General features: G+C 44.8%; 1 protein-coding gene across 1 annotated transcript in view; it reads left to right on the top strand.

Moving 5' to 3' along the window:
* LOC118014338 (torsin-1A-interacting protein 2-like) overlaps window positions 1-9,198 on the top strand; it is a gene marked incomplete in the record, with an annotated part of 20,575 nt that extends 11,377 nt beyond the window's left edge. Inside the window, 2 exon segments of the mRNA XM_035010553.1 lie at window positions 2,324-2,425; window positions 5,504-9,198. Of these exon segments, the coding sequence (XP_034866444.1) occupies window positions 2,324-2,425; window positions 5,504-6,264 (863 nt within the window).
* Window positions 9,199-14,413: the final 5,215 nt, after the last annotated feature.

Genomic DNA, 14,413 nt, shown 5'->3' with positions numbered 1-14,413 from the left:
AAGATTTTATTTATTTATTTGACAGAGACACAGCGAGAGAGGGAACAGAAGCAGGGGGAGTGGGAGAGGGAGAAGCAGGCTTCCCGCCAAGCAGAGAGCCCGATGCGGGGCTCGATCCCAGAACCCTGGGATCATGACCTGAGCTGAAGGCAGACACTTAACGACTGAGCCACCCAGGCACCCCGAGATGGGTATATTTAAAAACTAGCATCAATGGCCCAGTGCCCTTAACTCAGTCATATTTTATCAGACTTTGAGCAAATCAGTTAATTTCTCTTTACATGATTTTCCCCACTTCTATATTAAGGAGAGTAAGCATCCTATCTTCTCTTATGAAGATAATAGTTGCAGTGGCTAAGTCCTTAACTGGAACACAAAAGAGACATGAATTCCCGTTGTGGCCCTACCATTTGCTAACTTGGGTGACCCTGGGCAAGTGTCTTAACTCTCTGGTACTTCAGTTTCCTGTTTGTAGAATGAAAAAGTTGGATAAGAGCTATCCAGCTGGTCTCTCCAGCTCTGTCTATAACTGGATGTGTGGATTTGTATTTTATAAGTACACGAAGAGCTCAGTCTAAAATCCCTATTTGCCAAGTGCAAAGGGATATAAAATGTTAAGACATTCTGTTCATCAGGGACTCGACTAAGGGCTGGAAATTCATGCTTCACTATAAATCAGTGGCTGATCTCAAATAATGTTTCATTCACTAATCATTAGAATATTCTGTAACTTCAGTGAATGCAAGGACTATGTCTCTGTCATTCATTGTGTTTCTGTGGCACCTGGCACAGAGAAGCAACTTTATGAATAATAGTTACATAAATGAATGAATGTGACTTGTATGAACTATTAATTTTCCATCAGATTTTCACCAGTATGCAGGTTCACTGAGTAGAGGAAGAAAATATTGTTTTAAAAATGCAGGCTGTGTATGGGAAGCAACTTAATATAATGGAATGAGCTGACCTAGCAGATGAGAAACCTTGTTTTAATTTCAGCTTAGCCACATCTCTTTATGTGACCTTGGGCAAAGCCCTTCACATCCCTAGACCTTTTGCCATGATAGGTAAGGTGGGGGCTACACCACGGGATCATTAAAGATCCTTTCATATTCTGTGATATGATATTTTAAAGTCCTGTTTTTTGGGGTGTGCTGTGACTAAATACATGACCCTTTATCGGTGGAGATGATCTTATTTCTTTGTGTTAATAGAGTTTGAATTAGGGCGCCTGGGTGGCTCAGTTGGTTAAGCGACTGCCTTCTGCTCAGGTCATGATCCTGGAGTCCCGGGATCGAGTCCCGCATCGGACTCCCTGCTCAGCAGGGAGTCTGCTTCTCCCTCTGACCCTCCCCCCTCTCATGCTCTCTCTCTCTGTCTCATTCTCTCTCTCAAATAAATAAATAAAAATCTTAAATAAAAAAAAATAGAGTTTGAATTATTTTTCCAGTAAGCACACATCTCGACTGTAGAGGGACTTAGAGTGCTACAAAATACTGCCCTCCTTTTCACCCACACATTTTAAGATTGATATCTCGCCCCACACGTACATTTTTATGTAGTTCATAAATTTTCTTAACTTTGTATTCCTTGCTTTTTATACTGCCTTCACTAAGAGGTTCACACTTGCTTTTGTAAGCTGTTTTGTAACTGTACAGTAATCTCTCCTATCTCTAAACTTAGGAGTCTCTGTTTTTATATACTTGGGGTCTTGAGAAGCCAAATGACTTGAACCCTGGAATTAGAGTGCCATTGCCCTGTGATGTTGAGTCTTGTGTTCAGCTAACATTTCTTTTTTTTGAAAAAGTGTTTCATTATGTGTGCTTTATTTATTTTTAATAACTTACTTTATTTAATTTATTTAAAGTAAGCTCTACTACGCCCAATGTAGGGCTTGAACTCTACGACCCTGAGATCAAGAGTTGCATGCTCTCCCAACTGAGCCAGCCAGTGCCCACAGCTAACACTTCTTAAATCCCTTTTAAATTTTGTACATTTTCTCGAAACACGTTGTAGATAGGTTTGGCTACAATATTAGGATGCTTGTTTCTTTGTCCTTGATGTAAGGGCCAGTGAGGAATAGTGAATGTAGCAACAGTAACCTTGCATGAATTTCACAGCCCTTCATTTGATTCTTCTAAGTAGAATAAAAGTAATAGTTAGCCTTAAGGAAAAGACAGGAAAAAAGTTAGTTTTGTATAAGAAGATCTTACAAAGTATAGAAATCCTCTCAATCTAATAATTCTTTTGTTTGGTAAGAGATTTAAAGTATATGATACCCCATTAGTGTATTGTCTGAAAATAATATTCCTTTTCTCCCCAGAGGCTGAAAGTCATCAGCAAGAAACACAGGAGTTGGAAGAAAACAAAGAGAATGCACTTGATACCATAAGAAAGACGATTGAAAAGAATATTTTGACTTATGGTGAGAACAAAATTGGTTTTATTGCCATGTTGATTCACATTCAGAAATCTCAGAGAAAACACCTAGAAAACTAGCAGATTTAAACAGTTTTAACATTGTTTTATGTTGTATTGTTTTGTTTCGATTCCAGTACAGTTAACTTACAGTGTTATATTAGTCTCAGGCGTACAATATAGTGATTCAGCAACTCCATACATCACCCCGTGCTCATCACAGCAAGTGCACTCCTTAATCCCCAGCACCTATGTAACCCATCCCCCCACCCTCTCCCCTCTGGTAATCATCAGTTTGTTCTCTATAGTTAAGAGGCTGTGATTTGGGTTTGTCTCTTTTTTTCGTCCTTGCTCATTTGTCTTATTTCTTAAATTCCACATATGACTGAAATCATATGGTGTTTGTCTCTGACTGACTTATTTCAGTTAGCATTATACTTTCTAGCTCCATCCATGTTGTTGCAAGTGGCAAGATTTCATTTTTTTTGGTTGAATAATATTCCATTGGATATATATGCACCACATCTTCATCCATTCATCTATTGATGGATGCTTGGGCTGCTTCTATAATTTGGCTATTGTAAATAATACTGCAATAAACATAGGGGGGAGTGTATCTCTTTGAGTTAGTGTTTTTGTATTTTTTGTGTAAATACCCAATAGCACAATTACTGGATGGTAGGGTAGCTCTATTTTTAACTTCTTGAGGAACCTCCATCTGTTTCCAGAGTGGCTGCACTAGCTTGCATTCCTACCAACAGTGTAAGAGGGTTCCCCTTTCTCCGCATCCTCGCCATCCTCACCATCCTGTTGTTTCTTATGTTGTTGATCTTAGCCATTCTGACAGGTGTGAGGTGATACCTATTTGTACTTCTGATTTGCATTTCTCGATAAATGATGTTGAACATCTTTTCATGTGTCTGTTGGCCTTCTGGATGTCTTCTTTGGAGAAATGGCTGTTCGTTTCTTCTGCCCATTTTTAATTTGATTATTTGTTTTTTGGGTGTTGATTTGTGTCAGCCCTTTATAAATTTTTGATACTAACCCTTCATCAGATATGTCATTTGCAGATATCTTCTCCCATTCAGTAGGTTGCCTTTTAGTTTTGTTGATTGTCGAAGACTAACTGACCATATAGTCATGGGTTTATTTCTGGGTTTTCTATTCTGTTCCATTGATCTGTGTGGCTGTTTTAGTGCCAGTACCATACTGTTTGATCACTACCACTTTGTAATATACCTGAAAGTCTGGAATTGTAATACCTCCAGCTTTGCTTTTCTTTTTCAAATTTGCTTTGGCTATTCAGGGCCTTTTGTGGTTCCATGTATATTTTAGGATTATTCTAGTTCTCTGAAAAATACTGTTGATATTATGATAGGGATTGCATTAAATCTGTAGATTGCTTTGGGTAGTATAGCCATTTTATTTATTTATTTTTTTTTTTAAAGATTTTATTTATTTGTTCATAAGAGACAGAGAGAGAGAGGCAGAGGGAGAAGCAGGCTCCCCGCTGAGCAGGGAGCCCACTGCGGGACTCGATCCCAGGACCCCGGGATCATGACCTCAGCCGAAGGCAGACGCTTAACCATCTGAGCCACCCAGGTGCCTTAGTATAGCCATTTTAATAATATTTCTTCTTCCAATCCATGTACATGAAATGTCTTTCCATTTCTTGGTGTCATCTTCAGTTTCTTTCATCAGCGTTCCTTAGTTTTCAGAGTACAGGTCTTTCACCTCTTTGGTTAGGTTTATTCCAAACCTATTTTTAAAAATATACTATTTTTGATGTGTAAATGGATTGTTTTCTTGATTTTTCTTTCTGCTGCTTCATTATTAGTGTATAAAAATGCAGCAGATTTCTGCACATTGATTTTGTATCCAGCAACTTTAGTGAATTCATTTATGAGTTCTAGTAGTTTTTTGGGGGTGTCTTTAAGGTTTTCTGTATAAAGTATCATGTCATCTGCAAATAGTGAACATTTTACTTCTTCCTTACCGATTTGGAAGCCTTTTGTTTCTTTTTTGTGTCTAATTACTGTGGCTTGTTTTAATATGCTTTTTAAAAATGTTTGATAATAAGTAATAGTGAAATAGAGCAGTAGAGTTTTAAGGATTTTTCCTTTAGGGGCCCTGGCAGATACTTTGCCATCCTTAACAAAATGGGAATTCCCATAGGAGGAAAAGCTTTTCGTGAATAAGAAACTAAAACTGCTTTTTTTTTTCTTTTTATCATTTTGTTAATCACTATACATTACATCATTAGTTTTTGATGTAGTGTTCCATGATTCATTGTTTGTGCATAGCACCCAGTGCTCCATGTAATACGTGCCCTCTTGAATACCCATCACCAGGCTAACCCATCCTCCCACCCCCCTCCCCTCTAGGACCCTCAGTTTGTTTTTCAGAGTCCATCGTCTCTCATGGTTCGTCTCCCCCTCCGATTTCTCCCCCTTCATTCTTCCCCTCCTGCTATCTTCTTTTTTTTTTTTTTAACATATATTGTATTATTTTCAGAGGTACAGATCTGTGATTCAACAGTCTTGCACAATTCACAGCACTCACCATAGCACATACCCTCCCCAGCGTCTTTCACCCAGCCACCCCATCCCTCCCACCACCCACCACTCTAGCAACCCTCAGTTTGTTTCCCGAGATTAAGAATTCCTCATATCTAAAACTGCTTTTTAATTGCAGAGTATTTATTAATTTCTCAAGTGGCATTTTTACATTTTGACCCTTAAGGAAAGAATGGCTTATTGTAGGTAGTAGGTACTTTGAGAAGGTGGAAGACGATCCTGATAGTTCATTTCCAAATCACATCATTATAATGTTATAGCAACAAATACATAAACTTAGCTTTCACCTTTTAACAAAAATATTATATCTTCAAATAATTAAATCTAAGAAATTAGAGAATAAGTATTTCTGGTAGACCTTAATATCTCAAACTTTAAAGGATATAGGCAAAAGAAACTCACCACAACTAATAAAATCTGACAGTATCTCTAACTCGTTTCAGTTTGCCCCAGGTTTTATTTCTGATCCACGTTCTAATTTTGTGTTCTGTTTTCCCATTTTCTGACAGGCTCCATCTTTCTTGTCTTCCTGGTTCTGACTATTATTTCGGTAAGTTGTGTTAATAGCTACTATTCCTCTCCAGCCCAGCAAGTGCCCAAAAATCCAGCTTTGGAGGCCTTTTTGGCTCAGTTCAGCCAATTGAAGGATAAATTCCCAGGCCAGAGTTCCTTCTTGTGGCAGAGAGGACGTAAATTTCTCCAGAGGCACCTCAATGCTTCAAACCCCACCGAGCCGGCCACCATCATATTTACAGCAGCTCAAGAGGGAAGAGAGACCCTGAAGTGCCTGAGTCACCTCGTTGCGGATGCCTACACCTCCTCCCAGAAAGTCTCCGCCATTCAGATTGATGGGGCTGGAAGAACCCTGGAGGACAGTGACACGGTCAAGCGCTTGGTTGACGTGCAGCTGAGCTCGGGATTCGAGAATGGCCAGAAGGCTGCTGTGATACACCACTTTGAATCCCTTCCTGCGGGCTCTACCTTGATCTTCTACAAGTATTGTGACCACGAGAATGCCGCCTTCAAGGACGTGGCCCTGGTCCTGACTGTTCTCCTGGAGGAGGAGACATTAGAAGCAAGTGTTGGCCCAAGGGAAACTGAGGAAAAAGTGAGAGATTTACTCTGGGCCAGGTTTACCAACTCTGACACTCCCCGCTCCTTCAACCGCATGGACTCGGACAAACTGAGTGGGCTCTGGAGCCGCATTTCACACCTGGTGCTGCCCGTCCAGCCTGTGAGGAACATAGAGGAACAGGGGTGCGTTTTATAATTGGTTTCTGAAGGCATGGATTTATTAAAAAATCAGTTTAAAAACCTGTTTCTGTGGAAGGAAGTTGATGAAAAGCCTGGAAAGCACAAATGAGCTTATTTTAGAAAAGAATTTTCATTTTTTTAACTTGTGTACTATTTTCCTAAGTTTGACAAAACTTGACCTTTTTTTCCTGGCCTTTCAAGCAAATCAGGTTTAAAATATGCATAGAATATGTAACTGAAGCTTTTTTTTTTAATCCAAAAATATAGCCACAGAATCATTGCATGAGAAGATAAAATCTTCTCAGAATGACTACAGAGTGATTTTTGTTTCCTTGATAAGGAGCCTTTTGGCTAGTGTTTGGACTCGGACTAGAGCAATTACAGTTATGAAGCAATGGTAATTTAAAAAATGTTTTTTCTATCACATATTATATATTTTTAAAACTGATTTTAATAACTTAGTCATAGGATTACATCTTATACTAATTTGCATTTTTTAATAGTGTGAAAAGAAGTGTGAATTAAAATACTTAGCTATATGTAAGGCACTGTGCTTTTATTCCATTAATGGGCTGAGGTAAAAGCTGCTGTCCTTAAGAAATGTTCTTAAAAATTGGAAACAAGGGGGAAATTGTTTATAATCATTGGAAATGAAGAAATTCCAACGGCCCCTATCTTTCTTCAGCTTTCTTGAATGTTTTAGAGCAGTGGTTTCTAAGCTGTGTCTACTGACAAGCCCCTCCTTTTTATCAGAGCAGTTCTGCTTTTGACTGCTTTATGTAGTGGGAGTCTCCATAAGATTCCATTGGAACAGAGAGTTCCACTGATAATGAAATTTGAAAATCGCTGATGAAGTGAAAAAAAATCTTAGAAGATAGGAAAATGGGTAGGAAAATAATGAATGTATTAAAGCTTATGAGTTGGAAGAAGATGAAATATAGGTTTATTGTACAGACATGCTATTTATGAAAGATAAAGACCTACAGATGAAAAGAAGAATGTATAAGCGAGTATTTGCTAAGCATATTTCTGATGCTATTGTTAATTTCTGTTAGTCATCATTTCTGTTTCCCCTGAATGGAAGTTTATAGTTATCTAGGATGAGAGTTTGAGTGCCGTTTAAGCGGAACAGAGTTTAATAACTAATTGAATAGTGGGTTTTATATGGGTGTAGTTGCATAACTGTGCACCAGGCTGTTCACTTGTTACACGGTGATGACACATTACCCATAATGCAGCTCATTTCTCGACTAGATGGTTAGAAATGCCATTAGGTTAACAATTAAATAAATGTAAGAGATCTTATACTTTGCAAAAGGAAGCAGACATGGTAAATAGATTCTAAGAGGTTTTAATGGCCAGTATTAGTTGTTGAGCCATGTTCTGTGATTCTAAGAAAGATTGAGAACAGTGTTTATGGAGACAGTAGTTGTTGATTTGCATTGCAGCTCTGAAGGCAGAACACTACTAAAATTATCTTGACCTAATGAAGGGTCTGTTCCATGACGTGGCATACCTGGGAACCATCACCATGATCCTGGAATATTGCAACTAGGTTTTGGCCTCTCTGCTGTTGTGGGAGCAGAATATGTATGTATATATATCTTCCTAGTGTTTCTAAAACCCTTCCATCCTTAAATCATGTGACTTCCTTCATGCTTTAAGCATTTTGACAATTAAAGCATGAAGCAAGTCACATGATTAAAACATGGAAGGATTTTTGGAAACACTAGGAGGATACAGGGATCTTTATTGATCCCTAAAAGATTACAGAGACATGGGAGAAGAGAATCTATTGGAAAATATCTGTCACAGGAAAAACATATAAATCTGTTCTAACCAGGGCCTTAAGCAGTTAAGTTGAGTATAGGGACATACCTGAAAGAACTAGTTACATTTGCGACTTTGTGAAGGAATCTCTCAAATAGATTTGAGGAGAGACCTTCCTGAACAAAAAGACAAAGCATAGTGACTATCATATCAGTATCAATCCAATATAAAATCAGAAAAGTGAAGAAAAATTTATATACCATATTTGAATTTTTTTCTGTATTTGTAGGTCTCAGGTGCCAGCTAGCATTCTGTCACACAAAACCAATGGTGCCTTGTAGAATTATTCTGTTGGCCTGCTGACCTGTGCTACCTCAGATCTGTAAGGAACCAGTATGAAATGTGCATATCTATCTCATCTACCAGTGATTCGGATCACCGACAAAACAAAAATTTTTGTTTCTTTGTTCAGTTGAATATGGTTTTTCATCATTTCCTTCCAATATAATTTAGAAAAAGATTTTAAAGTGGCATTTTTTTTTAATGTTTAGCCTTTGTTAAAAAAAAAAACCTTTCTTTCCATGTGCAAGTGCAATCAACTGAAATTATTGTCAGTTTTCTATCCACTATTTCAAAACTTACTTTAAAAAGGAGCAGTATATTAGCTTTGGGTCTGTTCATGAATAAAATGATTATTTTTAAACATAAAACTTTATATTTTTTAAATGTAAAATAATTAAAATGTATTATCTAATGTCCTCTTAAGTTAATTTTTATTCAGTTGTTTTGTTTTTTCAAGTTTCCAGGTTTTCTTTTGTGTATCTGGTAGTTCATCTTTCATTACTTTCGCAGTTTGTTTTTTTGACTTAGAACAGGGCCTTGTGGGCATATGATACCATACATGATACCATACATCACTTTAATTCTTATCACAGAAAAACTCAACATTCTGCATTAAGATGAATTGCTTCTTGAGTGATACCAGACTTCTAGAAGAAACTGGTGTAGAATCAGAAACTGTCTCTGGACTTTGGAGGTTTTTCTCCTGTGAGGTAAATTTAAGTTTCCCAGTTCGTTTTCAAGGGTTGGCAGAGAAGTTCCAGGGACTTCCTATCACTGAAGGTGGTAATGTTATTGTTTCTATTTGTATTTTTTAAATTAATAAAATAGTTTAAACGTATTTCATTTGAAAGCCTCCGAGCTCTGTGGTAAGGCTCAGCAAGCCTGTGACCTATCATCCTCCAGCTGATGACCCCGTTTCACCTGCAGAGCTGGCCCGGGTTATGTTCCGAGTACAGACACCCGAGGGGCTTGATTTCTGTAGGAGCCTGGTACCACATCAGGCAGCACATCAAAACGGGGATTGACTGTTGCCAGCTGTAAGCTACAGCCTCAACGACTTTCATGGGTGGACTCCCACCAGACGAGGCTGTACAGGTGGTTGGAGACCAGCCTGAGCTCCATAGGTCTACAGGACCGTGGCTGCCAGAGGTCAGCTGACGGTGTGTAGGGTGCATACGTGGGCCATGCAGGTCATGGTAGGCAGGGGCATGGAGCAGGCCAAGAGTAGGAGAGGCCAGATACCACAAATGGGCCATGGGTGTCCATGGCATTTGCCTTATTTCAAACCCTCACCTCGACAAATATGCATATTCCCCCTGAAGGCAAAGCTGGAGGAATCTGAACATTCTTGCCAGGGCAGGGCCAGGCAGGCTAGCTGGGAGGTCCTCCACTAAGCGACGCCTGGGAGCTTTGGTTCTGGATAAGCCCTGGATCCCATCAAGCAGACAGTCAAAATGATGACTTGATGTTACCAGGTTAGAGCTGCCAGTGGGGGATGGGCCTGAACTCCACAGGCCCGAGGGCTCTAGCTGCCTCGAGTTTGGCCAGCAGTGTGCACTCTGCGTGTGTGGGCAGTGCAGGTCAAGGAAGCCAGGGAACTTGCAGCTGGCGAGTGTCAGGAGAGGCCAGCTCTAAAATGCAGGCTCTTGGGGTACCATGGCATCTGCCTAATTCTAAGTCCTAACCTACACAGTCACACAGTTGCCCTGAAGGCAAAGCTTGAGGACTCCGTACTGCCTTGCCAAGGCAGGCCTGATGGCTGGCCCCCTTATCCTCCGTAAGAGAGACATGGGAGCCTGGATTGCTGGAGAAACCCGAAACCACATCAGGCAGCCAGCAAATGGGGACTTTGTCCAGTATGAAGCAACCAGTTAGGAGATTTTAGGGGGCGGGCTCTCTCCACCATGGAGGCCATACAGATGGTTAGAGACCAGCAGGCACTCCGCAGGGCTGGAGGGCCTCCGATGCCCCAGGCAGGCTGCAGTGCATGCAAGGGCCAAGCGCAGTGCCCCAGTCAGATGGCTGCTCCCACAGTGCGTTGTTGAGAGCACAAGGCCTCTGCCTAATTCTAAGCCTTAATCTATGCATACGCACATATTGCCTGAGGGCAAAGCTGGAGGAACCTGGGCTGCCTTGCCAAGGTGGGATGGGCACACTGGCTGGGATAGCCTTCGCTAAGAGACACCTGGGAGCTTTGATTGCTACAGAAACCGGGATACCTCAGGGTACTTAGGCATCCAGTCCAAATGGGGACTGTCGCCAGTTTCAAGCTGTCTCCTCAGAAAGGTTTCGAGGGGCGCTCCCTCTGCCCCGGAGGCTGTGTAGGTGGTCAGGAAGGACTGCTGATAGGGTCTGCGCTGATTAGGGCAGCCAAGGACCTGGAACTGGGCAGTGTCAGGAGAACCAGATCTCAAGGGGGGGGGGGTCTCTTGGGGATCCATGGCATCTAATTAATCTGGATAAATGTAAATATTCCCCAAGAAGGCAAAGCCGGAGGAGTGTAGATTGCCTTGCCAGGGCTGGATTTCAAGGCCTAGTCAGGGTATCTTCCAATAAGAGACACCTTGATTACAGCAGAGGCCCAGGACCCCGACAGCCAGCCAGTCCACAGAGCTGATGCCTCAGAGCGATCTTTAGGTGGGTTCCCCCACCCTCGAGGCCATGCAGGTGGCTAGGGATGGGCCTGAGCTCCACAGTCCTGGAGAGTTCTGGCTGCCCAAGTTTGGCTGGTAGGGCACATACTGTGCACATGCAGTTCATAGCCGTCAAGGTCGCCGGGGACCTGGCACAGGGTGAGTGTAAGGATCGGCCAGGCACGGCAGCGGGCTACCATGGATCCAAGACATCTGCCTAATTCCAAACCCTAACCTACACAGATGTATATATTCCCTGCAAAGGCTGCACTGGGGATTCTGGACTGCTTTGTCAGGGCTGGCGGTGGGGGGGAGTGGGAAGTGGGGCTGGTCTGTGTATCCTCCAATAAGAGACACCTGGGAGCCTTGATTGTGCAGAAGCCTGGGGCCCCAGCAGATAGTAAGTCCAAACGGGACAGGCTCACCTATTTCAGCAGCTATCTCAGAGTGCTAAATGGTGGGCGGGCTCACTCCATACCTGAAACTACATAAAGGTGGTTGGGGAGGGGCCATGGCTCTTAGAGGCCCAGGATGCCTAAGGGTGGCTGATGGGGTGTATACTTCATACATGCAGATCAGACAGATCAGCGAATCCAGGGACTGGGACTGGGCAATGTCAAGAGAATCTAGGGTCTGGAGTTGGCTCTTGGGGATCCATGGTTATCTTCCTACTTCCAAGCTCTAACAGGCACAAATGGGCATACTTCCCTTGAAGATAAAACTGTTGGAATCTGGACTGCCTCACCAGAATGGGGATCTGGGGGTGAGGGGGCCTGGGGTCCGACTCGCTGGGGGTGGTCTTCACTAAGGAACACCTGGAGCCTTGATAGCTGGAAAAGCCAGGGACTCCATCCTGTGGCCAGTGTGAATGACGACAACGTTGCCAGTATAAAGCTGCCTCCTCCCAAGGACTTTCAAAGGGTGGTCTCCCTCCAACCAGGATGTTATATACGTGGCTGGGGACCAGTTAGAGCTCCACTGAGCAGGAGGGGCCCCCACTTGCTCAAGACTGCTCAAAGAGGGCAGACTGCCCAAGTGTGGGCCCTGTAGGTCAGGGAAGCCTGGCCCTTGACGGGCAACGTTGGGAGAAGCCTGGTAATGAGAGCAGGCTGTTGGGAACGCAAGGCCTCCGTCTAACTGCAAGCCTCAACTCACACAAGTTCCCATATTACCCTGAGGGCAGAGCTCGAGGAATCTGGACTGCCTTACCAGGGTGTGGCAGTGGGCGCGGGATGGCCTGGGAGTCCTTCACTAAGGGACACCTGTGAACCTTGATGACGGATCCACTCAGTACCCCAGAAGGCATAATAAAGTGCATATAGGGGCTTCCTGCTGCCAGTGTAATGCTCCAACTCAGATTTTGGAGGGTGGCCTCCTTACGCCCTAGAGGCAACACAGATGGTTGGGGCCTGGCCTAAGCTCCACGGGCCCGGAGTGCGAAGGCTGCCAAAGGCCAACTGACAGTGTACGTGTGCGCATGCACGGATCACAATGGTCAGTGCAGCCAACGAGCCGGCAATGCGAGAATTCAGGTATTAAGAGCAGGCTCTTGGGGTTACAGTGCAACTGCTTGACCCCGAGCCCTAACCTATGCAAATACACCTATTCCCACTGAAGGCCTAACGGGAGTCATCTGTAGAGCCTTGCTGGGGTCGGATCAGCCGAACCGGCCAGGAGAGCTTCCACTAAGAGCCGCCTGGGAACCCTGATTGCCTCAGAAGCCCGGGAACCCAGCGGACAGGAAGTCCATGTGGGCCCTGACTGTTGCTCATTTCAGCAGCCACCACAGAGCGATGTCCCGAGGGGGGCGGTGGGCTCCCTCCATCCTTGAGACTGCAAGTAGTTGGGGACGGGCTCTAGCTCCACAGGCCTAGGGGGCCCCAGCCGCCCAAGAGTGGCTGATGTGATATGAAATGTGCATGCCTAGGATGAGTAGATCATCGTTGTCAGGGACCTGGGACAGGGCAAGTGTCAGGAGAGGCCGGGTCATGAGAGAGGGCCCTCGGGGGTTCGGAACTTCGGCCTCATAGCAAGGCTTACCTACCATCGTGGAATATTGCCCCCCACCCCTCCCCAAGTCACAGCTGGAGGCTTTCAACTCCCTTGTGAGGAAGAAGCTGGCCAGGCAGGACAGGGTATCCGTTGATTAGGAGTCACCTGGGAGTCCTGGTTCCTCATGTAGCCAGGGATCCCATCGGGCAGCAAGACTAACTGGGGACCGACTGTTACCCATTTTTTTGCTGCTGCCACCCCAGGGCAATTTTCGCTCGGGGGGCTGCCTCCATGCAGGGGTGAGTGAGGCCTGGCCGGAGTGCACCGGCTTGCAGGGCGGGGCTGCAGGGGTGGACTACACAAATGCTGGTGGTGCAGATCAGCGTAGCGAAGGATCCGAACGAGGCGAGAGCACTGGAGTGGGCTCTTGGGGTGACGGGGCAACTGCCTGATGCTCAGCCCTAACCTACACGAATGTGCATGTTCCCACTGAGGACCTAACTGGGGTCATCTGAACTGCCCTGCCAGGGCTGTTTTGGACGAGCCAGGGTTGCCTCCAACGAGGGACGCCTGGAGCCCTGGTTGCTGCAGAACCCCGGGACCCCAGGGGGTGGCTGCCAGAGGTCAGCTGACGGTGTGTAGGGTGCATACGTGGGCCATGCAGGTCATGGTAGGCAGGGGCATGGAGCAGGCCAAGAGTAGGAGAGGCCAGATACCACAAATGGGCCATGGGTGTCCAGCGGACAGTAAGACTACATGACACTGATTTTCACCCATTTCAGGGGCTGCCACAGTGAGGACTGGGGGGTGGGTTCTCTCCATCCTTGCAGCTATGCCCATGTTTGGGGGTGGGCCCTACTCCACAGGCGTGGAGAGCCCCGCTTGCCTGAGAGTGGCTGACAGATTTGAACGGCACATGCACGGATACGCAGGTCAGGGTGGCCAAGGACCTGGACCAGGGTGAGTGTTGGGAGAGGCTTGGTCACAGGACCAAGTTACTGGTAGTACCTGGCATCTGCCTAATTCCAAGTCCCACTCTGCACAAATGTGTGTATTCCCTCTGGAGGCCGAGCTGGAGGAATGTGAGCTGCGGGCCCAGGCGGCAGGGCGGGAGTGCTGGCTACCTTCCAATCAGAGCCCCCAGGGGGGCCCTACTTGCTGTTGGAGCCTCATCTCATCAGCCAGCCAGTCTAAACGGGTACCGACTGTGGCGGGCTTAAAGCTCCCGCCTCACAAAGATTTTCAGGTGGTGGGCTTTCTGCACCCTGAGGCCGATCAGGTGGTTGAGGTCAGGCTGGAACTCCACAGGCCTGGAGTGGCCCTGAGGCCAAGGCCAGCTGAGAGACGTCGGACCGCACGTGAGTAAACCTCGAAGGCCAGAGAGCCAGGCGTCTGGAACAGTGCAATGTTGGGAGAGGCCTGGACAGG

This window comes from Mirounga leonina, unplaced genomic scaffold (assembly GCF_011800145.1).
Source record: "Mirounga leonina isolate KUSES-001 unplaced genomic scaffold, KU_Mleo_1.0 Mir_154, whole genome shotgun sequence".
In the NCBI taxonomy this organism is placed as follows: domain Eukaryota; kingdom Metazoa; phylum Chordata; class Mammalia; order Carnivora; family Phocidae; genus Mirounga; species Mirounga leonina.
Note: the sequence above shows the minus strand (reverse complement) of the source record. Positions and strands in the feature narration are given on the sequence as shown.